At 42.3% G+C, this 26413-nt stretch overlaps 1 protein-coding gene across 1 annotated transcript; it reads left to right on the top strand.

Moving 5' to 3' along the window:
- Window positions 1–4436: 4436 nt before the first annotated feature.
- Window positions 4437–25760, top strand: LOC130578393 (ADP-ribosyl cyclase/cyclic ADP-ribose hydrolase 1-like). The gene is made up of 8 exons (XM_057374454.1): window positions 4437–4814; window positions 18499–18628; window positions 19262–19397; window positions 20100–20182; window positions 21812–21888; window positions 22480–22572; window positions 23576–23662; window positions 25500–25760. The coding sequence occupies exons 1-8, from the start codon at window positions 4576–4578 to the stop codon at window positions 25579–25581; spliced, it is 927 nt and encodes a 308-aa protein (XP_057230437.1). The 5' UTR covers window positions 4437–4575; the 3' UTR covers window positions 25582–25760.
- Window positions 25761–26413: the final 653 nt, after the last annotated feature.

Below are 26413 nucleotides of genomic sequence, written 5' to 3'. Positions count from 1 at the left end.
CAGTTATTTRGCACAGCACAGTACTTTGTGTCTCTGCTCTTTGCAGCCTTGCAAGTGGGAAAATAATTTCTCTTGAGCCTGGTTTAGAAAAGAAAGGACGCCTATGGAATCACTTAGTTTTCTCATCTGTTCCTCTGTCTGTCAGCCTTTTTCCTCCCAAATTCTTGTGAACTAATTAGCCAATTTCAACCATAATCTAATGGGCTGGTCTGCAGAAGTCTTGCTTTTGTTATTTCTGTGAATGATAGCCACACCATCCTGTTCTGAAGAGATTAACCCTCCTTGATACCAGACACTTAGACTGGAATATGTAATAGAGCATTTTGTCATAGTAATCTTAARTAATCTTAAAGAATTTACAGGAGAAGCAAGTGTAATTAGTGTAGAAATCTTTGTGAAGTTACACAAAGTGATCAAGACCATACCACAAGGCTGGAGAAGAAAGCTGGGTAACATCAACCAGGTGAGCAAAAAATATTTGGGGTTGGGAAGGGAATGTTGATGCTCAGACCATCTCCAGGCAGCTCATCTGGTAAACAGGAATATAACATGTCCCATGTTCCCAGCAGCAGGTAAGGCTTTGCAGGAGACACAAATGGGGTATTTTTCATGTGCTTTAGATGGCCACTAGGGCAGGTTCAGAGTTAAGGCATCGTTGTCTGTCTGCCAATCTCTTTGCCTATAGCTCTAGGTTAGGTGCAGTGGGGGCTGCCTCCAGGAAAACACAGAGCAACTCACAGGTTAAATAATTCCTGTATGCTGCAGGTCATGCCCTGGGCCCAGAGTACAGCTCACCAGAGAGATTTACATTTTTGCTGTSCCTGCAGAGGAGGTGAAAGAAAGAAGAGCTGAACTGGATGCCCAGACACTGAGTTACAAGGGTTTTTTTCACAGGAGTTGGTGTGTGTGGGGATAGATGGCACACATTTCTTCACAGCTCTCACTTTGTGCTCRCTGGTTTCCTTGTCCCAGCCCATTTATCACTTTATTTTCAGTGTTCATCTCGAACCACCTCTAAATGTTGTGACTGCATTTGCCCTGTGAAATTGGGAAACAGTGAGAAGATCGTTGCTATTCGAACAAAATCCAGGAAAGATACAATTTCTTTCATTATTATAACAACTTCTGCTCTTTTCAGATCAATTTTTCTCATTTGTAAGTTCTGTTGATAGGTGTCACCCAGAAATTACAGGTGTCCACGTGACTGGGAGTGTTTAGTGGCACTGTGAGTATCGTGGTTCTTCTGGAAAGATTCAGTCACACCTGCCGCACACCATCTTTTATCAGCAATTTCTACCTTGAAGGGTTCTTTCTCTCCTAAGCCATGCTTTGGGTTCCAAGACTATCTGCCTTTGAAGTAAAAGAAAACTGATGGTAAAAAAAGAAAAGGATAATCAAACTTCTGAGTGATCAGGCCTTGGGAATAGCTGGAGAATGATCTTGTATTCCTAGTTGCCTCAAAAATATCATCCACAGAATTTGCAGGTAGCAGTGGGAGCTTGCTGCTTTTCTTCTGCAGTACTCCTGTGCTGTTGGATAAATTGTGCTTAATACAGGACCATTTTTATCAAGTTCCCTGCATGGTGTCATACATGGTATCAAGGCAGAGACTGGCAATTAGGTTCCCAAAGTATTTCTGTCTTCTGATCTTTTACACCCACTTTCTAATCACCCCTCCTGAAGATTTAGTGTAAAGGCTTTCAAAAAGTACACACAGCTTGAAAATATTTGTTTTGATTTTGCTGTCTTGGCGATTCACACAGCTCAGAGGACTGCAGAAGTTGGCCATCAGTTTATGAGGTACAGTGCTTTTAAAAAGTGTGATTTTCCTTATAGAATACAAAAATAAGCACTAGCAAAACTGTTCAAGAGGAATAGAGATCCATGAGCCCTTTACTGCAGTCATGGGGGAAACACTAGATTTGGATTTCAGTGGGGTCCTTTTACATTGCTGAATTCCTGTGGAATAGAGTCATCCAGCTTAAGGTCATCGACACAGGGAAAACTGCTTAGGAAAAGTGAAATCCAGCTCACTCCACAGACCAAAGGGAATGAAAGGCCCTTGCACCTTTGACCTCCCTTCAGCCTTCCTCATTTCACTTCTCCCATTCTTCTCTCCCCTCCTATTCAGGCAATATTGTTTCATCTCTTTGCTGAGGTGCTGTTATCATCTTAATTATGCTTCTCATGGAAATACTCCGRGGCCAGAAAGTTTGCARGGAGAGATTTCAGGCTTGCATTCATGTTGGAAAAGAATCTACCACCTTCTAAAACACTGGGAGTATGAGCTTTCACTGTTTTTTTAGTGCTCCCTCTCAGCTCTGCTTGTCCTATTTATTCACCCTGATTAGTCTGCCAAGGAGACTGCCTTTCTTGCTGAAAGGAGGCTTGACATTTACTTGTCTTTGACACTCCTCACGTAGTTCGAGGTGTTACAAAACCAGTAGCAAGRACACTTTCCAGAACTTCTGAGTCTGCACTCACCTTATTTACTTCCTCATWTTTGGTGAATCGGTGTCATATCTGAAGAGGAGGAAAAGTTTACACAAATTAGTTTACACAAATTTCAGGTTACTGAAAAATAGCATTTTTAAAGTTTTAAACATTTAAATTAACTATTCCATTGTGACTTTTACACTTACTGAAGCTATGTATCTATAATATCCAGAGCAAACAGAGACTGCAGTGTTACTGCATAAACTGCTTAGGATAACTAGCTGGTTTTCCCAACATGGTATTTTCTTTGTTAATGAAACTAAAATCACAAATAGAAAACACATGCAGAAAAAAAAACAAAACCAAAACCAAAACCCCAGAACGACCAAAACCCATTAAATTCAAGAATACCTCTTTTATATAATAAAATATCTTACRGTTCAGCTGTGAATACCTTGTTCACATTTACAGGAAGGTGAAAATAATAAACAATGGAGCCTGTCAAAGCAAAACCTATKTGCTTACTGAAAGGAATATGGGAAAAAACTTCCTTTATGAGCTAATTCTTACTGAACTGTCTCCTACAGATCTTCCTGCACTTTACATACCATCAGCCTTGGGGACCACAGGGGCCACAAGCGGTGTCAGAGAGAATGCTGTTATCTCTCTTATGAAGAGAAAGCYACTATTATAACTGCCTGACCACTTTGGGATATGTCACTTTAAAGCTGAGGTTTCAATTCTGCAAAGTTCACATGATTTCTGTGAAAACGGAATCATAAAAATTCAAATCATATGCTTAGCATAGCACCTCCGGTGCAGGCTTTGGCCAGAGCACAGCATTTCTCAGGTCTTTCAGAACTGCTTAGGCCTGGCTGAAATATGTCACAAATGTCCTATTTCACAGTCAATCACTTAAAGACAGATGCTTGGTAAGCAATTATTAAAATTCTATTAATATTTTATAGTTAACATTCTGGCAATGCATAGCTTTTTTTTTGTTAAGATTTTGAGATTTTAGACTTGTTCCGTGCTGACTTTTTGACTCAGGAAGTAGATTTCCCCTCACTGGAGATTACAGTAAGGAACTAACTTCCCTCTTGCAGAGAACACTTAATGCTTCCTTAGATGATTTCACACAGCCCCAAATACCCGTAATTTACGCTTGTCTTAGAAATTCTTGTGACAACTAATCCAAGCCTGTGGGCAAGGAAGAGAATGAAAATAACCCATTGTGTGTTGATAAACAATGTTTTTATGACTACAACAAAGCTGATTCTGCAAAGTTGCCTTCTTGCCTTTGGTAAGGTCAAATTCATCACCTGTCCTTTACAAACARATTAATTTAGAGCAAACAGAGAGGGGTGTTTGAATTCATCTTTTACTCACACTTCAGACAGAGCATGTCGCTGCAATTACTTGCACACGGACTGCAGGAGCTTTACAAGTAATTTCCTGGGGTTCACTTTTCTGTGTTACCGCCCAAAACTTCCCGAAGTTTAAATCGGGGAGGTCATGGCAAAGTGAGAAACTGAGGGCAAACAGCATCCAGGCTCTCACCTTCCCGCCCCGAGCCCCAAAAAGCCCTTGCTTGTCTCTGAAACAAGCGGAACGGCCGGAGCCAGCGCGGCGGGGGCGGTGGGAAGCGGACCCGCGGTCTGGACCCGATCCTGCCCCGCCGGACCCCGGCGGCCGCGGTCAGTGTCAGTCCAGGGATCCCGGAGAGCCCAGGGAGCCCCGGAGAGCCCAGGGAGCCCCGGAGAGCCCCGCGCTCCCCGGACAGACCCCGCTCGGGAGGGAGTCGCTGACCCGGGGCGGGCGGGGGTCAGCCCGGCCTCCCGGGCATCCGCCGGGGCGGGGGCGGCGCGGGGTGAGCGCAGACGCCGCTGTCCCCGAAGCCGCTGTCCCCGAAGCCGCTGTCCCCGAAGCCGCTGTCCCCGGACCCGCTGTCCCCGAAGCCGCTGTCCCCGGGCCCGCTGTCCCCGAAGCCGCTGTCCCCGGACCCGCTGTCCCAGACGCCGCTGTCCCCGAAGCCGCTGTCCCAGACCCCGCTGTCCCAGACGCCGCTGTCCCCGGACCCGCTGTCCCCGGACCCGCTGTCCCTCGGGGCCGGAGCAGCTGCCGCCGCCCCTCAGCGCGATGCCGCTGCAGCAGGGCTCTGCCCGGACGCGGCAGCGCACGGTGCTCCTGGTGGGGATCGTGGTCCTGCTGGCCGCCCTCGTCCTCGCCGTCGTGCTGGCCTCTCTCCTGACCCACGGGAAGCACGAGGGCAGCCCCCAAATGCTGAAGTGGAAGGACAGGGGCACCACTAAAAACTTGCAAGAGGTCGTCCTGGGAAGATGCTACAACTACATCACGGCGCAGCACCCAGAGCTGGGGTGAGTAGTGTTCTGGATCGTGCCTCAGGTGTCAGGAGAACAGAAGAGAATTGTCTCTCCCCTCCACCCGGCCGTGACCACTGGGTTTGCAGTGGCTGGGAGAAATCATGGGGTTAAGACCCCCGTTATGTAGGGAAATGTATAGATAGAAACTCGGTGCCCCAGTGGTGGCTTTTTAGCGAGACTACCTTTACTACCAATAAAAGTAACACTAATCCTAGGTCAAAACATAATCACAAATGGATTTTGCAACTTCYCTAATGACAGCTGAAATAAAAGCTGAATTCTAACAGGTTTGAGTGTRTGGAGGTGAAGCAATTTGTTGTAAAGCTGATCTGCCAAAAATCCTGTAATGTGACACTGCAGTCCTGTAACCAAAACTACACAGGAGGGAGGGAAAGTAGAAGGTTCAACACAAATTTATAGGACAGACAAAAAATGTCAGAAAAACACTGAGAAGTATCTTGGGGTTATCCAAAGGTGATGTTTTTGTCGTGTGGATAAGATTTCTCGATGAGCCCAGACAGCTTGCATGGAGAAACGGAGGGGGKTCACAATACCAGCTCAGCAGTCCCAGGCAGATCTTCCCCTGGAGGTGGTCCTTGCTCAGCTCATCACAGTGGGTAGTGCAACACCCAGGCAGCCCATCCCTCCTCTCCTGCCGAAGAGATTCCGTGGGCCCTGGTCTACAACAGAAATTAGAGCTGAGAGCAGATTTTCTGATCCCCTTCATTGCAGAGAAAGGCAAAGTATGAGATAAGGGATGCCCCATTCCCCTGGCAGGTACTGGGGACACCCAGACCCTCAGAACGGGATCCAGATAGCCAGAGTGTCTCAACAGAGAACCATCCATCACTTCTGTGGCACCAGCTGCCCTGTTTTGTGTCTGCAGTGAGCCTCTGGCAGGTTTTTCCAGCACCCTGGGCTGAGTGCTGTGGGGCTGCCSCACACCTTGGCCAGGTGACAGAACCATCCTGTTCTTTGTCCTAAAAAAAGGCAATTGCCACCACTTGTTTTCATGACATTGAGCTGATGAGAACAAAGCTCTATGTAGTTTGCTTGCATGTGGATTTCTTTTGGCTTTGGATATCCTGCACTGTATGAAAAAGCTGATTTGCAGCATTTGAAGAGTCATGTGGAAAATCATGGCCYGAGCATGTGGAGACCTGTTCATGCTTTACATTAAATATTTGAGTAGTTTTAGTGATGGAAAGGAGGAATTTTTTACAAATAAAATTAAAAAGCTCCTGAAACCTGCAAAATCATGTGCATGTTTCTAAAAGTATACATTAATTTATTAAAGAAGTATGCACTCAATATTTAAATCTGAAATGGTTTTCAAGCCTAATAGCCYTTATTATGTGGGCTTGTTTCATTYAAATTGGRGTGCTAAAGTTGTGAAAAAYACTTTTGTGTGAATATGCTTTCTGYCACTGCCACGTATGTTTTCACTGATAGCACACTCTGATCTGTTCCACAAATATCTCTAGGAATGATTTGTTTAGGCAATTAATTCAAAGGCAGTTTTAAAAATATCACAAATCCATGATCATAAGTTTTCYAGAAAGTTTGTTATTATAAGGCATAATATTTTGTGCTATTTGTAATCCAACAGTGTTTAATAGTTTCCTGGCTCTGAGCTTACCTTCYTTCAGATTAAATTACTTCTGTATAGTAAGACCCTTTTTTGTTTTATTTAAGAGCCAATTTTTGCTCATTTATGTACATCTGAAATAATCAGAGGTTTCCTGAAGAGAGWATTAAATGTAGGTGCTTTTCTGAGAATCAAACCAAATATTGCTCATTTCTGATCATACTGATCTCAGTGCAGTTTGTGGTGTAGCCAACCACTTCTGTCCCTGGCACTTTCTGATAATGGCATGGGTGCCTTTAGGACACATCAGAGAGTTGGATCTTTTACCCATCTCTCTTTCATCAATAATGTAGGTCTTGGATCCCCTGTTGTATGGGATCTGTGATGCACTTAATCAAAGAGAGGGAGTAGGAACAGGGAACTGCAGAAATGTGGGCAGGCTCATGAATTGAGCAAAGCTGTGCCCTGTGCTCTGCCAGGACTGTTACTGYCACTACTTCCCACCATGGGAACCTCACTGCCTGCATTAGAAAACCCATTTTCTCACAAAATTTTACATATTCTGGTTTTGCCCTTTTAATCTTACAGTGACATGTGCATTTGTTTAAAAAGATCTGCTTTTAGTAAACTTGTGGACATTTTCTTCTATTTTTATTTTTTTTTCGTATCAGAGTCCTTAAGTTCCCCCTTTGATGATATTTTCTGAACATAAAGTCTATTCACTGTGGTAGTGAGTGTGACATTTACTACATTTTGGAGTGCCATATTTCAAATTGAAATAGCTGCCAGGTTTTGGAAAAAGAGGGATTGTTGACATGTARCTATGGTTTTGTACTGTTTCTAGCTATCACAGATGGATTTGACAGAGCTCACAAGTCTGCAGCCCCCATTTAGCTCTGCTTTTGCAACTGTGCGCTGTAGATCAGGTGATGAGGCTTCTGACATGTTAGTGTACACCTTCATTATCATGGCTCTTTATTCTTTGAGGATACCTCCTTGCACTGTCCCTATCCATGGAGCCCTAAAACCATGCCCAGCAGCTCTGCCTGTGCTCTCCTCCTTTCCACTACAATCTTTGGGCTGAGCCCAAGCCCAACGAGGCCACAGAAAGGTTGCTGCTGTCTGCAGCAGAGTTTTGTTAACACCTCATGCAGTCAGATTTTATCATAATGGTTTGCTTATTCTTCATTTTCATCAAAACTCTGCATTGAACTTGATCACAAAGGACATTTCTCTGGTACTGTATTGCAGCATCTGCCCATAATTATTTTGTTAAGCCTCCTGTGTGGAGSTTTATTTCTGCTGCTGGCTGTCTCTTATCATTTGTACTCATGCAATTTCCACAGTCTTCCTGTTGTCATGACAAAGTTCATGAGGAAGARGGAGGGAGTACCAAACACTCCAATAAAGAATTTTCAATATTAGCCCTATTTTTTAGGAACAAATGTGGATTGTATAGCAGCAGGCCCTAGGGTGTTTGTTACCTGCACACAGAGTCACTCACCTACATACTGATAGTAAAGGACAATATTTCTATTTTGACTTCCTTGGAATATATTGGTCCAAAGCAATAGTTTGTCACAGTTTGGTAGTCTTACCTTTTTTTTCAACATTAACAGAAACTGGAAGTTCTGATTTCTTGTGTAAATCCTTGGTGGCCATCGGTATGTATTGTAGTTTTGGCTGAATAAAGCCAAAGGCAGTTTGATCTGAAGAAAAAAAAATTACCTCAAATTACTTCGTCCTYTTTTTCCCAGTGATACGGACTCCCTCTTGTGGCTAACAAACCGCTGGCAAGTGTCACCTCCAGGGTCACACAGCGCAAAGTTTCCAAGAATTAATCCCCGGGGCAATCAGAAGGGGAGAAGAGGGCAGCGCAGCTCAGGCGTTCAGCAGATGGAGCTGACACAGACCCGCTGCGGGGACAGTGACTCGCCCAGCGCTCCCAGGATGCTGCTTGTGGTGTTTGCAACCTTGGTTCCTGTTGGGGGAGAAAAAGCAGCAACAGCTGTAGCCTAAGTTAACTCGTTTAGGTTTCCTCTTTCACGTTTGAATTGTCAGGCTGAGGTCAGGTACCATCAGCACTTTGTGACCTGAGGCAGAAGAACACACGCTGTCTAAAAGGTCACTAAWGCCCAAAGCATAAACGATGCTTTTTGGGGATCTGGAAAGAACTGATTTTGCAACTTCAGCTCAAGAGAATTTTCATTCCCAGTTAATGACTGCTCTTCCCTCACATCTGCAGGCACTTCTCAGCCTTCAAGTGACAGGATCCCATAATCACAGAATGGGTCGGGTTGGAAGGGACCACAGAGGGTCAGCTGGTCCAACCCCATGCTCARGCAGGATCATCCTAGAGCACAACGCACAGGATTGCATCCTGAGAAGCTTGCAAGGACCTACTATTTAAAAATKACTGAAATCAAGCAAGATTGATTTTTGTCTAACTTCTGACAGGAAGAGAGCACTAAGGACAGTCAGGGAGCAGTTTCAATAACACATGTAACTGCCAGACCCAACAATGCCACTGTGCCTGACTAAGCAGTGCAAAAAACTGATGACAAAGCTGTAAGTGCAAAACTCCAATACGTTTTTCATGCAATCTTGTGTGGGCACAGAATATATTCTCCCTTAAATATAATTATATCAACCTATGTTGTTTTTATCGTTAGTGGCAAATTGTCTTTTAAAAAAAAATTAACAGCCTATAATTTGATCAAATTTAATAAGAGTTGGTGAATGTCCAGGAGACATTCACCTGACTGCACAATCATCAATGCATTTTGCCTTTCCATTTTGCCTTTCCGCTCCTTTGTAGCCTGTGGAGATGGAGATAATTTTTTTCGAAAAGAACATATGGACCATGATTATATGAGAGATTCTACTCCATTCACAGCATAATTTCTTCCAGAAAGAAATCRATGGTTTGTTATATGCTTACTTTTGCATTTTGCCTTCATGCTTTACTAGGCATTTTTAATCTAATTTCCTTGTGTTTGTTCACTCATTGTTAATGCTTTCACATCAAGCAYGATACTAAAAACCGTAATTTGGTTTAGTGTCCCAAAAATCCTAGCTTTACTTTTTATAGCCATGATATTAAACTGAAACTTACTTGAGATTTGCTTTTTCATTGAGAAAATGTGCCTTTACATGAGAGAAACAATTATTGAACCAGTCTTCTGAAGAGCATGAATTACTACCCAATTGTGACGCACTAGACCCTCTTAGAGAGCTCTGCAGATTTCCAAAGCTTCCTAATCTGATATCCATCAAGCCACATAGGATTTAGTGTTTCTTTGTTTTTAGGAATATGCTTTCTAAAAAAAAAAAAAATCTGTTATCATTGCTGTGCCATAATTTTGGTTCCAGAGCAAACAAAAGTCTTTATTTGCACTGTGGAATTTGTGTGTGGAAATAAAGTGTGTGCCATCCACACTTTATTTGTGTGTGGAACAGGACACGGGGGCCTGGTGACAAGCTGAACGTGACCCATCAATGTGCCCTTGTGACAAAGGCCAGAGGTGCCTTGGGCTGCAGGAGGAGCATTGGCAGCAGGGGCAGGGAGGGAGGGGATCATTCCTCTCTGCTCAGCCCTGGTGAGATGTATCTGGAGTGCAGGGTCCATTTCTGGTGTTGTCACTACGAGGGAGTCAGGGACAKACCTGGAACCTTCTAGTGAAGGACCATGAAAGTGATTGAAGTGTCTGAGATACAGAGAGRGGCTGAGAGAGCTGGGACTGTGYAGCCTGGAGWCGGGGYRGCTCAARATGATAAATCCAGATGAGKGGAGTAAAGAAGAGAGAGTCAAGTTTTTTTTCAGTGGTATTTAGTTGCAGGAAAAGAGGCAATGGACAATAATAAAAATATAGAAAATTCTATTTAACTTAGGAAAAAAAATGGGGGTTTGTTTCTAGGAGGGTGATCATAGAATGGAACAGGTTGACTGGAGATTTTGTGGAGACTCCATCCTTGGAGAYAGTCAAAACCAGACTGGTCWTGGTCYTGAGCAACCTTCTCCGAGCCAGAGGCTGAACTAGATGATCACCAAAGGTGCCTTCTTTATCTTTCATTTCTTAGGAAATGCTTTTAGACTTACAAGAGATCCACTGGGAAAGYAGGACAAACAGCAATGAAGGATTATTTTGGCTCATCTCTAATGGAAATCGTGTTGATATCTTGTTCCTACATTTGCTTTGTTTCTCAGTTTTAGGATGGGCACTGTATCATCATAAAAACACACTGCTTATTAAAATGCCCAAGTCCTAACTTTTGTGTATACTGTTAATGTTCCCCTCCCTATTTCAYGTGCTTGTGTGCTGACTTCAAAGCCTTTTCTGTGTTAGCCTTTGTTATATCAAACATGCATAGCTCTGCTCTTCATTTCTTCTGCTCTTCAATGTTTATAACAATGTTTTTACAATTGTTTCCCCCTAAATTGTATACAATTGGCTTCAACAGTTCTTGAAATTTCTTAGTAGCAAAGATACCATTATAAATATTGACAATTGTTTGAGTCTTATTTAAAAGTACATTTATATTGAAATRTGCTGTATTGAGCTTTAATGGGGAACTGGAATACAATGTTTAGTAGGCACAATTAGACAGTGATTAGTATTTGAGAATATAGAGGTAGGRCTGCTGGMTCTGTGGTTTGTCTTTCAAAAGAATCCTCATGCTGTATAAAGCTAGTTTCCATAACTACTCGGGGCTGTAACACAGGACTCTATTTGGGTTTCATTGTCATCTCTTTCTAAAGTTCATTAGAAAGAATTCATTTACTTTCAGCAAGAGACAAGTTCATATGGCAGTGGGTAGTTAKCACTTATTTGTTCTTGAGATAATTAACCAGCAGCATATTTAGTTCTTCTCTTCGGGARCATAAATGCCACTGCTAGGCTGTGAAAGCAGCCAGTTCTGTGCRAAGCTCATGCTCAGTTCTGTGCAGGAAATCTGCCCTCCCATGCTGTAACTCCAYAGACAACCTAAGGTCTGAGAGTTCAGCAAATTTAATGGGGAGATGTCRAAAGAGACATTGTCTTTTCTCCCTGGCTAACATCCATGTATTACTAACGTATAGAAATGTTGTTGAGATCTGAATTTCTCTCTCACTTTGACAGCCATAGGYCAACTCACCTGTCAGTTTTCTTTATTGAGGTATTAATATAAAAGTCATTATTAAATGATTCCATATTTCTCAGACTTTTCCATTTGTTTTATAGTGTTTAGGTATTTAATTACTGCAAGATGCCATAGGATTTCAAACAATTTTTCACAYGTGGGTTAGTCTATACRTATCACATGAGTATCTTAAAATATCCTTGCAGTCRAAGTCTCCTTTAGTCTTAATCCCAGATACTAGAGAGAATATTATTCTRTCAGTACTGACCTTCTACACATTAACCAGAAGTATTTGCTGATGAAATACTGTTCAACAAAGCTTTCCACTGTAACTCTTTGCAGCTATTTAGTCATACACAGTCAGTTAGCTGCCTGCTCTTTAMCTTCTCTCTCATTCATTGATTTTATAGAATTGGCTCTACAGGGCAATGCCTTGTGGCTGTCTAAATTATAGCACCACCCTAGGACTGAAATAATTAAATACTTTTGTAAGCTTGTTGATGTAAAGGGGAGTACTATTCTCTCCCACTTTTCCCTGCTTCAGTTCTCTTGTAACATCTGTAGAGATGTCAGCGAAAAAATCCATACTCAGAGGTGACAGATATCATTGCCAAGGTATGGTTAAAACTCAAGAACTGTTTAATTCTCAGAGCACCACGGGAAATATAACTCTGCTTATCCATAGGGATAGGAGGAATGGATCCTTTCTCCCTCTAGGGTCAAATAAAAGTCCGTCTCAAGTGTCCAAGGATAAATACACATGTTAAAGATGCATTCTGTCTTCCCAGGAGATGGCAACAAAATAAGGAATCAGCAAGGAGCTCACTCACAGTTGTACTAAATCCCCAATCTGTTCCCTTTTCTGTGTCCTGCTGACACAGACCACGCTTGAATCAGGGACTTCTCCTGAATTACAGTATTTATGGCACATCCCAGCAGCTTTAATTCTATTAAAAACAAACAAACAAGCAAAACAAAACAAAACAAAACAAAACAATGTGGTGCAAATTCATGGGGGAGGGAGGGAAGGGAAATGAAGTGAGTATTTCCCTGCTGTAACATACTTTAATTTAGATCACTGTTATAGAAGTGTTTTTACAAGTTTAATATTAACATTTAATATTAACATAAGGATAAAATACACTTTCTGATCAAGGGTCAACATGCCAACTTAAATTTATTCCCTCTATATCTGTTGATGACATGGCCCTCACTTGGAAGCTTAAACTATAAAGCAGCTCTGACCCTCTGCCAAAATGCAGTCCAGGTGAGACTTCTGCCCTTTTGGAGGCTCTCTTCCACTTACAGAGCATMTCTGAAAACACCATCTGCTTCAGCAGCTTGCTTTTTCACCCAGAGAGGCTGAAATCCAGGCAGCAGAACAATCTGCTYGTGCAGATGAACCCTTCCCCGGTCGCAGCTGTCCCCTCTTGGCTCAGCCCTTCTCGGAWGGGGATAAGGCTCAGTGTCGTCCTGCAGCGCCAATTCCCGACTCTCATAAAACACTCTGGGAGCTATAAACCAAAGCCACAAACACTCCTGCCCTTACAACCTTCCTGTTGCTGCCAAAGGTGAAGGACTGGTGTGATGAGGAGCGATCATTTGCTCCAGGTGATTCCTTGTACCGGGTATACAAAGCCCTGAGGTGCACCCTGCAGCAATCTCACTCAGYACTCCTTTTTCCAGACCTCCAGGCTCCCCCTCTTTGCCATGCAAGATTTAATTGCTCTGCCTACAGGCAGCCTTTCCAGAAGTCATCTTTCTCTGAGGCAGTCTTCTGGATCTCTGTCTCTATCCCCACTGAGTTCCTCCAGTGCTTTCGTTACTGGCTTTTGAACTATTTAATTAGCAGAAAGCCATACTTACCAAATCAAGCTGACAAAAAATTCAAGCATGTTTCCATGTTGAATAAAAAGTCTGTTACTGTAAATGTTGGTGGCAGACACTTTGCAATAATTAAATTAAATGGGAAGGAGAGGCTTGTGCTTATTGAAGACATTGAGATTGACAGGTCTGATTTTATTCCTTCATCTTTTTCTTTGCTTGTTTTCCCCCTTTCCATTATCCTAATGCTAACACCAGCAGACAGTAGTGTCCTTAAATACTCAGCAATGACACTGTTTTGGCTGATCTCTCCTAATTCACATCTGTCTGATTCTTAGGACAGAGATAGCTGATGGGAGGTTTTAGATGCTTCAATAACATGAAGGAAGCTGTTCCATTGTATGCACGCCCTCATTTTCCAACTCCATGCTCTGGARCTGGGTCGGGCTGTCACCAGCATGAAGAACCCACACCTTTGGGGCTGAGCTCAGCTGCTGCTCCTGAGGAGCTCCTTCTCCCACCTGATGGCAGTGTTCTCCTTGCTTTTAGCTCCCAGCCCTGCTTCACTCCAGACACGTCCAACCGCAGCTGCCTGRGCTGTCTTTGGCAGAGCTCCAAAAAAACTGCTCCAAAGCAGCAGTGAGACACGGCAAGGCTGGAAGTAGGGAAGGAAAAATGAAGAAATGAAACCCCAGGAATCTTTAGGGCAGAAAAGGTAGCAAAAGGATTCTGAGTTACAKAGGGCTTCCTCTCAATGCAGGCATAAATGTCACTGTTCCTAGAATAACTTCTGACAACAGAAAGACATAAATACACCTAAGCAGATTGAATATGGATGTGTAAATTGCACTGCTGTCTACAGCTGTCAGAATTTACCAAAATGCAGCAGATAAATTGACACAGGCAAAGCTGGCTCTGTCAGATGCAGAAATGTTGCTATGCCATTTAGTTCCTTTGATATGCATTTTCCTTCTGAGATATCTGGGTTTTTACAGGTGAAGACCATGCCTTAGGTCCCCAGGAGAGTGAGAACTGGCTTTATGCCTTTAAGGAGCTGTGTTATAACCAYAAACATCTTGCTGACTTTTTAAAGTGTCAGATTTCTGTGTGTTTAGGTTCATCACTGTTTTGGCTAGTGGTGGTAGAAAATGAGAAGGCTTTTCTTACACAAATTGCAGAGGTTTGCTCACTGCACAGGTTAGATACCTGGGCTCAGGGAATTGTTTCCAGCTCTAGCTTCAGAGCCTCACCACAGGGCCACAACTAAAATTCAGGGTGGCCTGAAGACATTGCAATGTTGTAGAAATAAAATTCTGTGCCTTGGAAAAGCTGCTGTTGATTGCAGGGCAGAACAGGTCTCACCAGTGAAACATCTCTGCCTGGAAGGGTGATTGGAAAAGGTGGGCAGAGTTGATTGAGCTCTCCATAAAAAAGSCTGGAAGTAATTCCTTAGTTTTAAATTTGAAATGGGTCCCATACTTGTATCTCTCTCGAGTAGAAAACTAGAGACAACAACAGCCTGAGGGAACACTGCCCTTCTTAAGAAGTTTTCAGCATTCAGTGTCAATCCAGTGCTGAACCAAAAGCAAGACCTTGTTCACGGTGTAACTGAAATCAGCAGGGATGAAATTTATCCTTAATATTATATCAATTAAATCAGTTTCAATTGAAGATGAATTTGCTCCATCACGTTCAGTTAAATAAAAAAAAATTGTAAAACAAAGAAAAAAAATCTATAGTAACAGTGATTTTCCAGATAGCTCAATGCCATCCCATTCCTTTAGTGTTAGGATACCCTTTCAAGGTTAGGCAGAGCAGTGAATAGATATGCAAGAAATAATGGTGCAGAAGCTATTTTTCTAATCTGCACATTAAAATTTGGCTGCTGGGATAGATGCTAATGGAAATATCCTTGGCCCCAGCTTTTGCTTGATAGATTAATGTGATGTTCRTATGCAAGGCAAATGGATAGAAATACTCAAAATTATTGGAAAATGCAACTTCTACCCCAATGCAAGGACAAATGGAGGATRTGCTTTGCAGTATGTATAACATTAAGATTTAATAAGGAAAAGTTTATTTGTATCCCAGCCCTTATTGTATGCTATATTGAGTTCMAAAAGGTCTTAAGGCAAGTTCTCCRATCCTTGTTTTCTAGAGAAAGGTTGCCATTTTCAAGTTTACAAAAGGTTTCATGATTTTCTTTCTGTTAGTTATTATTTTACATTTACCAGCATTTCCCAAGTAATATGATTCATAACAAGAAAATTTAAAAAACTAAACAAATTTAGAGCATATTTATGTCACATATCACTGAATTTGGATTCAATATTTTATGAAAGACCTTAAATATTTCAGCACAAACAAAATTAGCCTCAAAGGAAGAAATCCATTGTGCCTAAAGAGATGATGTTATGATATTTGCAGATAGAATGCAGAATTAGTTCATATACAATCCAAAATACAAACAAAAACYAGAGAAAGAGAATGCCCAAGGCTCACAGCACATAAGAGTATTCCCCGTGGATTCCTGAATTACCTGAATTAGATAAATTTAACTAACTGTAGAGTGATGATCTCTTTTGCAGCCTTTCTTTCTTTTGTTAATCCAGAAAGTAAACTAAGTCAACACATTCTAAGACTTGGAAGTTGGGAGCAGCCTCACGAGAAATRTTGTTTCTCAGGCATTTTTTTGGCAAGGTGCATGTTCTTGTTTCAACCTGAAGCTGTTGTTGCTGGAATTTTTAACACACCTCATGCCAGCAGACTTTTCATTTTGTTTTCAGAAGGCCCAGAGGTACAGCAGGTCTCTGCCCTCACCTCTGCTCAGTGTGGGTTAAATGTTGCACACCAAACAATTATTTTCTTTTTGAGCCTGGAAAATGGTCAGGTGAAACTTCATTAACAGAGTCTACCTCAACAGTGAGACTGGAAAGAATGAGATATCTTCCTGGAGCTGGGAATTGCAGATCCTCAACGCTTCTCAGTGCTAATCATATGTAAACAATTACAGTTCTATGTGCCTGGTAATCTCTTTGGGATGTGAGACAAAATTTGTGCTTCAGATCAGAGAAATAGCTCTTCAATGGCAGATGAGTGATATATTGTTATTCATTTGTAAGAAAATATGTGTTGGTAGGTGAGGACAGAAAGAAGAAAAAGTAGTTTAGCTTTTGTATGTATGTTTTTTACATTGATGATCTGTATTTTTATTTATAAAACAATGCTGAAATTGCCTGGTTTCTACAAAAGCCCATCTTCACGACTCACCACTCATTGGTGTGGTACAACAAACAATGACACTCCCATTAGCAGCTGTGCAAGAGCCTCCCCGTTTGCAGGCAAAGAGCCACCACTTCTGCGACATTAAACACAGTTTGGCTCAGCTGGGGCAGGRCTGTGCAGAAAGGCTCTTCTCTCAGATGCTGAGATGTTCTCTCAGACATTGACACCCATCATCCAGTGCTGAGTTTGGTGTTTTGAAAGGATAGAGCACTGATGGCATGATCATGGATCACCTGGATGGTTTTCTTTGTGCCTCTCATGGCCACGACTTGAGTCTAGCAGCAGAAATGTTTTATGCTGCATCTGTCTCCTACCCCTGTGCTTTGGAAATGAAAAAAAAAGAGTGAGGGAGGTTATGGTTTCTTGAAAAATATTTTGTCTTCTGAGATTAATCTTTAAAACTTTGCCACATGAAAGGATAGATCACCGGGTACCCAGCTGTCACCTGTGGCTGTTAACGCTCTTACATAAAAGAGATTTCCAGAGTAGCTTAAAAAATAAGAAAAAAAAAAAGTCGTGCCTGAAGGACAAATCATTTGACAAATTAGAAAGTGTGAGCCATATAAATGTCTTTGAGATGTGCCTGTGCTCACAGCCAAGCCCTACAAATTATTTTTATGATACCATTGACTGTGCAGAGCAAAGGGGACAGCKGCCTATTCTCTAATGTCACCCCTCAGTCAGCAGGAGCCCTCTCTTTTGGATGAATCATTGTGTCCAAGTTGTGATCCTTTGTGGCAGGGAAAGGTATTTACATCTTCCTAACCCCTAAATAAAGAACCAAAGTTTGGAGCATGATCTCTGTGGGTTATTWATGCTTTACAGGCAGAGAAAGATTCCTCTAGGAGAAAATTTAATACACCCAAGTTAAATCCTGTTAAGTAAACATGAATTCTTGCTGACACAAGAGTGCAACAGCAAAACAATGGCTGTGCTCCTTGCAGCACACACAGTTTGGCTTCTTACTTCTACAGTGATATAACTGAAAGTGCATTTAGGCTCTTGAATGAAAGAAAATAGTCCTATTTAAAAACCATCATTGTTACTCATTGTTATTTACCAAGGTAAATTTTGTTCAGATAAACGAGAGGTGTGATCCCTAAAGCAACTGGGGCTGACCCTGTGAGAGACTGGAGTGACATGAAAGGGAATTTGGGATGCACCAGAGCTGCCTTGGGTGGCCATCCAGGTGRAGATGCTCCAGGCTGACGTGGTCTGTCCCTGCTCCCAGGTTCAGTTTCAGACAGTGCTGTGCAGCAGCACCTGCTCTGGATTTTGATTATGTGTGTACAAATCAGCTGTGCCTCCAGCAAAGTCAATAGCTACAAATTAGTGCATAAATAAAAAGAATCTCAGGTCCCAAATGCTAAATCCCTGCTTTTGTTCTRGATAAAACTGCAGATATTTTTTTCTGTAGGGTCAGACTCTCTGCAGGGAGCACATGTGAATATTTTTGGCTTGCTGTCTCTGAGGGGCCAGTATCCTTTAGACATTCTTTTAAAATGAACAACCTATAGTCTGAGAAGCTACTTGCTTCTCGCATTTTGGTGTGGATAATCAATAAATTTGATCTTTTGGTTGTTTAAAATCAGTACTGATCACTTTAAGGGATAAAGACATAGATGACATTCAGCTATCGCAAGAAACAGTAATTTGAAATGCAGGAAAGAAAGATGATTTGGAGCTGTTCATTCCTCAATAGATCCTTAATTTGTTGAAGATGCTCTGCCTTTGTAATGGAACAAGTATTTGCTGCCTGAGCAAAATTGGAATTCTTTTAACATCTGATCCAGAGGGAGAATCTTTCACAGACAGAAATACTCACGAATATTTATTAACCATGTTTTAATCTTTTGGCAGAGATAAAGATTGCCTAAAAATATGGGAATCACTAAAAGATGCGTTCATTTACAAGAATCCCTGTAATATCACAWCAGAAGATTATCAGCCTTTGATGGAGCTGGCGAGTCATCCCATACCCTGTAACAAGGTAACAGCACAACCCACGGTGGGCTGGGGTGGGTGGGATGGCAGCTCTGAGCAATGGGATCTCATCCATAACATCCATAGTTGTGAGGGTCTGTAGTTGATGAGGATTGTATTTTTCTTTTGCACTTAATGCAGCAGTCCTGCAGTTATACCTTTGGATCCGAGTAACTCTGTCCATACTCTGGGAATCATCCCTGTGCAAGGCTTGCCTCCAGCCAGCCCCAGGATCATCCCAGTGAAGTGGCAGGGATGTCCCTGTTCCCCGAGCACGTGGCTCTCTGTAAGGAGCATGCCATCATGATGTTAGAAGGACAGTACTTCCAGAGAGCTGTTCCATGGGCAGCTTAAAAGCCAAAAACACATTTGGTGTATATCCTATGAAAACAAGTCAAAACCTTTCCTTCAAAATCCTTTAAAAGCTGAACATGTCCTTTTTCACAAAAAAGCCCCACCCAAAAATATTTTGCAACTGAGAGTGTACAAATAAGACCTGACCCACTAGGATGAAGACGCTGTATGTCAATAAAATCTAAAACTCCTTCATTATCATGAACRTTCTGGTTTTCTCCTGGAAGATTTTCTGACCAGCTGTAGTATCTCTATCACTTACCAGACATTGTACCTTATTTCACAGTCACTGTTTTGGAGCAAGACGGGTGACCTCGTTCATCGTTACACAAAATCCAATCAAAATTTCCTTACCTTGGAGGACACCTTGTTGGGTTATATGGCTGATAGAGTTTCATGGTGTGGAGACCCCTCTGCCCCAGGTAATCTACACCTAAACACAATCCTTTTCACATTATTTTCTAGTGATTTAGTTTAAAACCTTAACTGTCCAATATTTTGGAATTCTGAAAATAATACATATTTTTCAGGTTAAATTGAAAACCACAACTTTGTATGTTTTTTTAACACCAAGTTATTGCTTGAACTAATGGTGACATATAGCCCTCTTTACCAGTTTGCTTACTTCMACCCCGTGACTCTCAGGGGACAAACTGCAAAGCAGGAATGTCATTCAAAAAGGAYCTGGCCATAGGTCAGTCAAAGTTTTGGGGCAATGTGCAGGTACCTTGAGGGTATCACTGCCCACATGACTCCTGGGTTGGTGCCTAAGGATAGAAACCTTTAAACTGGGCTGGAATGTTGGGCAAAATTTGATTCTTCAATGCAATCAGAGAGTACTCATCAAGAGCAAACCTGTTTTGCACATTTGGGACTGTGTGTTTTCCCTTCTCAGTTTTCTGAGAATTATTTGKGATATGGGATCTTCAGCTCCCTCCCTGAAAAGTCTGAGCAAATGGGAAGATTTTTGAACACATGCAAATTCCTTTTCCTCTTAGAGCCCTCTCCTCATGCAGCCTTMTTTCTTTTGTAGAGGGAAATGGTTTTGTTCACAAAGCCACATAAATCTTGCAAAAATATTCACTCTAACCTTAGCTATTCTGTAAATGTATTTTTTTCCTCAGGAATCAACTATGAATCTTGTCCAAAAAGAARTGAATGTGAGAGCAACCCTGGTTCTGTGTTCTGGAAAATGGCATCCAAGATGGTAGGATCKAGAATAAATCTTCCTGAATCCAAAAGTGTGGAAAGGCACTAAGTTACTGATATTGCCAAAACACATGATTTTGCAGATTGGACTTAAAACATGGAATAGTAGAAGATGACAAAATCTTTAGCTSCAGGTGTTAAAAATCGTGGTGTTGGAATTCAAGGTCCTGTATAATATTCAATGTCCTTGTAGTTCAGGGATTCTTTTTTGGGGGACGAAAGCTGAGTGTCGGTGTCTAGAACAGCCCTTGGCAGAGAGCTGGAGCTCTACAAGTAACGCTCACAATTACAACAATCAACTTAATTAAATCACAGGACTTCAATTGCTACAGTAAAATGTATTTTAGCATGCTAATGTGGAAAGCAGCCCCCAAAYTGGCACAGACGTTTTCCAAGAAGCCGAGAATCTCCTTGCTCTTCCCGGCATAAACCTGAAGAGCGGTGTCTGGCAAGGTTCCTGTGATGTCCYCACCCGCAGGCAGATGCCAACTCCCATCACAGGAATGAGATCCTGCTAGTCCCARTTAAGCAATTATCCTGGCTTCCTTGAATCAGCACTTGGTAGGAAAAAACTGCCAGAGAGAAACCTGGTGTCCTGAATTCCTCTAATTTTACCTGTCTCTCAAGAATTGCCCTTGGCATGACTATAGTAGCTGAGTTCCCAGGTGGAAAATAAGCATTCCTGCATGCTCCAGCTCTCATGTACATCAGAAAAGGTCTACTCACCATAAAGTCTAAAAATTTGTTTTGTGGGTAAACTAGGAGTGAAAATGATTTCTCTGTTCTCATTAGTCCTCCCCTGTTTGAGAGTCTGGGAGAGATAAAACYACCACATAGACCCAGGTTTGCTCAGTTGCAGATTTTCTAGCCATGTAACTTCAAGTTCTACTGAAATTCATGCTTATTACATTAGACAGTTACACATAATGAAAMTTTTTGAAACTTTGCAACTCTCAAGATCTGAGTTTGAGCCACCCTGTTTAAGAGGACATGAAAGATTTGTGAAGTACAGTCACCTGCAATAARCTTTTAAAAAATTCTTTGTCTTACCAATGGATTATATATCTAGAGTAGGTACTATGTAGACCTTAGTAGTCTTTAAATATTTGGACATGAGCTTTAAAGAATAAAAAAGCAGTGATTACATGATCCAGTATATTAAAAGTCAAGTCAAACAAAACTTGACAAACAAATCCCAAGCCACAAAAGAACACAGAGCATGAGCCACAAGGAAACAAATGTGTGATGATCTGTGTCCTTAAACCAGTGGTGCCTCTGTTCTGGCTTGCCCTTACTTCCTGAGCTGGAGCAGTCTGAGGATTATTGTCAGTTGTTCAGAGAGCTGTAGCTGCTGGGGCTCTGGAAAGCCCTGCAAAAACTGAAACCAGACAAGTTGCAGTACCAGTCCCATGCAACCTCAGACTCACAATTCATAGCTGTCTAATGAGTTTTTGTCAGTTTTTCCATAGCATTTAGAGGCTTTTTGCACTGACATGTCCTGCAGAGTTATTGTCCAGATCCTCTGCTGGTATTAGACAGTTTGGAGGAATCAATGAGTTCTGCCAGCCCCAAGTCTGACCTGGTACCACATGTAGTGTCAGGTGTAATGTGCATTGGTTTTGTTCAGTTTGCAGAAGCAGCTTGTGGTGTGGTCCAAGTGATGCTCAATGGATCAGTAGAAGCTGGAGCTTTCAAAAGCAGCAGGTATTCACACAACACAAACCATCCAAATTTCTGTGGGGCTGCATGGGGTGAGTGTGTCTGCCTGTGAGTGCYACAGCAGGAGGGATTTTGGTAAACTCACCGATGGCTGTTGTAAAGCTGACACTTTTTACTCGTTCCATGCAGAGACTGCAGCTGAAATCCTTCAAAGGGTATGTAGGTGGGGTAGCCAGTGTGTTCTCACTCCACAAACTTGGTTATTATGATTTCTTTGGTTTTACCTCACTGGATTGTGCATCCTCGGGTTACCTGGCTGGAAGTGCAGTATGAATAATATCAAAAGATGAAGAATTTTCTCCCTGGGGAAACAGCCATGGTCATTTCCCTGGCACCAAACCAAATCAATAGCCAGGAAACTGAACACAAGAGGCACTAACGATGACAATGGTTCAGTTGTTTCTGCCTGCAAACAGTTTCAAAAGTTTTCYTGAAAGTGAAATAAGAATGAGGAGRAAACATTTTCCCATAAGGCAATTAAATAGTCTATGAAAATCCAYTATTAGGRGAGAATACTCTCTACATCTTTCCGAGCTAACTAAGAGTGCTTTGCTGTTTCATGTTCCATGTTTATAGCATCTTTGGAAGCATTGAGGTGTTTAACCTGAATCCAGATAAAGTCTCTGAAGTGCACATTTGGCTTATGCAAGACATTGGTGGGCCTCAAAGGTAAGTCACACTGGTGCACAGTGATGGGCAGTGCGTGGAAGGCACAGGGTACAACCTCTTGTGTTTCTACTTACTTCCAAGGGGAGAGAGRGAGGATAGCCCCAATAGTATATATTCCTTTTATCTTCTGATTTGTATTCCATGTTCAATCACTGATAACTTGTCAAGTCTATTGAACAAAGAAGAGCTGGCTTTGCTTTCCACTAACATCATACATTAGGAAATGGATTTGCCCCAAGAGTAGAAGCGTGTCCTACACTCTGGATGAGRAGATGATTTTTACCCTGGGGTAATAAGTGTTTTTCAGCGTCTCTKTCTGTGCCTATGACATTTGTCTAACCTCAAACTATAGCTTTGGGGCCCTTGGGCTATTTAAGTAAATTAGAGATAAAGATCTGGAAGGTATCAGAGTGCTACATGCTTTGTGAAACCTTTATCTGGATGGACAGAARTACACAAGTTAGGGGTCCTACCAATGCAAAATTGGTTGAAACAGCCCCCTGTCAAAACAGAGCAGCAGCAGCCATGAGTGTGTCAGACAGAAGTGCTCACAGCTCGCTTCCTCCCTTATTTTCTATCAGTTTCCTCCCATCTTACTTCCTACCTGGCACTTAGCTGCTGGCTTTCATGATTGCATTTTTCTCATCACACAGAGGACTCGATCCTTTTGCCCTGTCACAGATTTCACATTGTTCTGCTCTGGTTGGAAGCCACCAGCAGCAGTGGAGCAGTTCTGGAGCACCCTGGACTGTGCATGGGATGAATCATTTCCCACAGTTCTCCTGCTGCACAGGGCTCTCATGCAAAGTGCACAGCTGAACATCACGTAATTTCTACCAGCAAAGGCCAGCCAAAACTCCACAAACCCAAGGSATTTTACAGCACATTAGCAAACAAGCTTTTAAAGAATCTTACATATAATGAATCAGTGACATAACATGGAATTTAGGTGAGCATTTTGTACACACAAGGARCACGAGTAACTGAAGCCTTCTCTCCCCAGTGAATCCTGCTCAGGCCATTCCATTAAGAGGTTAATAAACATCTTAGAAGAGAGAAACTTTAAGATCATCTGTGAAGACAATTACAGGTAATTATCCACTCTTATTGGTGACAACTTTGCTAACATAAAACTACTCCTGCAGGTTTACAGCAAGCTAGAGCAGTCCTCCTCCTTACAGCCATGACATCCCATGGATCCTTCTCAGGGAATTCCAGCCAGGCTCCAGCCCTGCTCTTGGCTCGGTCTGAGGCTTGCTCTCTGCCCTACACTTCCCATTGAGCATGTTCAGGTGTTTTCAGGAGGGGAGCAATCCAGCTGACAAATTTTTTTCTGACTTGGCTTTTATCTAATAATCTCAGTTAAACAGGCAGCTTTCCTCCCTGCTGCATACAGATAACACAAGGTGCCAAGGGTGGGCCTTGCTTCCTTCACCACAGTTTGAACTTGCTTTCTGTCCTGCTGCTTTGTCAGAGAGTAAGACATGAGACATGATAAGCATTACTAATTACTATAATTTACTATTGTCAGGAGCAAAAAAACAGGAGTCTGGGAAACAGCAGCCCAAGTCCTGTCTTGCCTGAAATCTTCATCTTCCTGCTGAGGAAATACAAAATCCTGAGACCCTTTATCCCTCTGTGTGGTTCAGAGATCTTCACACAGAGCAAAATTGTTCTTTAGAGACATTGGAAAAGCAGCAACATTCAATATTGCTCATATCTTATCTGTCAGGAGCAGCTTTTCAGTGTCAAGGACTCATAATTGGATAAGAACATTTCCAAAGTAAACTTACATTTCTATGAACTTCTGAGTTTGTGACAATAGTTTAAGTAAGGAGAAATTGGTCTGCAAAGGAGACAAATGATAGGTCTTAAATTCTGAAGGCAGAGCAATATATTCCTGGGTCTGGGTATTGCTGAACCTGATTAATGGGTGCTCTACACTTKGTGAAAAAAACTTGTCCTGTTGCCAAATCATGTGTTGCTTTCTTTTGGGGTAAATGGAACATTTAACCAATACTYCCAGGACCTGTAAGGAGGTACAGATTATTTCAGCCTATGATGAAATAATGGGGTGAGGAAGGAAGGGGAAAAATATTGTAGCTTTGACCCCTCTTGTCTTAGCACAGAGAGGAGCCTGACATGCTCGTTGCTGTGTCACAGCTCACATCTGGAGGTAAAGTGACACATAGGGTTTTTTGTCAAAGCTCAACTAACACATAAACACTAATACATAAACAACTCTGTTGAGCAACATGGACAATGAATTTTACTATTTTATATGCAGAACATTAATAAAATAAGAATTTCACAGGCAAAGCCAAATTTCAGGATATTCTGTGTAAGTTGGCTTCCTTCCCCTGGAATCACTGCAAACAGAACCATGTGGGTCTGCAGCAGCTGAGTGTCTGGCTTTTCATGCCATGTAGTAACTGATGTTGATCATTTTCTCTTGCTTTTGTCCATACCAACCGTGTSTYCCAGAAGTAACTCTAAAACTGGATTCATTGGATGCATTATTAAAAAATCATATCTGACATTCRTATCAACAGCTTCCTGTTGTAGCAGTAGGGGTTACCAGTGAGCAAGCCAGAGGGTGAACTTCCAGCATGGCAGCAATTCCACAGTCTGTGCAAGAAATCTTTCTTCTTTTTCATAAATCTTTTTTTATATTGCAGCATAGCTGACATTATGTGAGGTCAAATCCTACTTTGTTCTGTACTGACTTGCCCTTGTACCAAAAAACACYGAAGTTACCTTTCCACAGCGAGATCAAAAAGAATTACCCTAAGAAAAGACATCTGCTTGATAAGCACAGGTGTAGCGTGCACTTTGACTTTCACATTGCTTTCAGGAGCTGTGAAGTTATTCTGCTGTGCTTGCAAAGTGATTATTAAATATTTGTTTGGTTTTGTGTCTTATTTCAGACCTGTTCAGCTCCTTCAGTGTGTGCATAACCCTGACCACACAGACTGCAGGCTTTGCACCAACAGCACAGCAATTCCGTGAAACAGAGTCCTCCAGGCTGCTGAAGAGTTTCATTCCTTGTGTGTAAAGCTGGAGAAGATGTGGCTGCATAGCTCCGAGTGATAACAGTAGCATGGTGTGTACTGAGTCCATAACCAGAAATCCTTGCTGTGACACTAACACCAAATAGCAGGAGGTGATCCTCAGGTGTGATACTGTACACACACGCACACAAAGACACCGTGATCAGCTGTGGGAGGCAGCTGCTTTGCCCTGGTTTGCTCTCTCCTRTACAGCTCCCCACAGGCACAGAGCTGGAATTCCCTGGGACATGCACAGAGAAGAGAGAGACTTTCAGGAGAGGCAGAACTCGCCCAGATCAGCGCTCGTCGTCCTTCTTGCTGAAAGGTGTGAAATGACCAGGGCACGCTACACTTTTCCTGTATCCCAGTCAAACATTCCCCTGAGGGGAGCATTGCCCAGTGGCACATGGTATAAATCATGGCTTTCCCAGGTACTGTGACACTTCTGAGCAGGTAAAGCAGGCAATTGAAGAGGCAGAGTGTGAAACCCTTTTTTAATGGGTATCACACTAAGCAGCTGGTGGGAAGACAGCTGAGCTGAGCCAAGAAGAGATCAGAAACTGCTCAGAGGGTTGCCTGCAGCTGTAAGAACTGCTGAGTGTGCAGTTGGGAGAGAAAATAGTGAGACTGACTCAGATAACTCCATAAAAATCCTGCTGGATTAATGGATCCAATGGCAATCCACCATTGCTGGTCAGGTTACGTTTTGTTCTTAATATAGCAGTAAACACCAGCCTTCCAACTTTCATAAAAGGTCCCTCAGGCCACAGCTTGGCCATCCATTGGAATTG

This window comes from Malurus melanocephalus, unplaced genomic scaffold, assembly GCF_030028575.1.
Source record: "Malurus melanocephalus ecotype Western Australia unplaced genomic scaffold, MMel_1.1 scaffold_225, whole genome shotgun sequence".
Classification (NCBI taxonomy): Eukaryota; Metazoa; Chordata; class Aves; order Passeriformes; family Maluridae; genus Malurus; species Malurus melanocephalus.
Note: the sequence above shows the minus strand (reverse complement) of the source record. Positions and strands in the feature narration are given on the sequence as shown.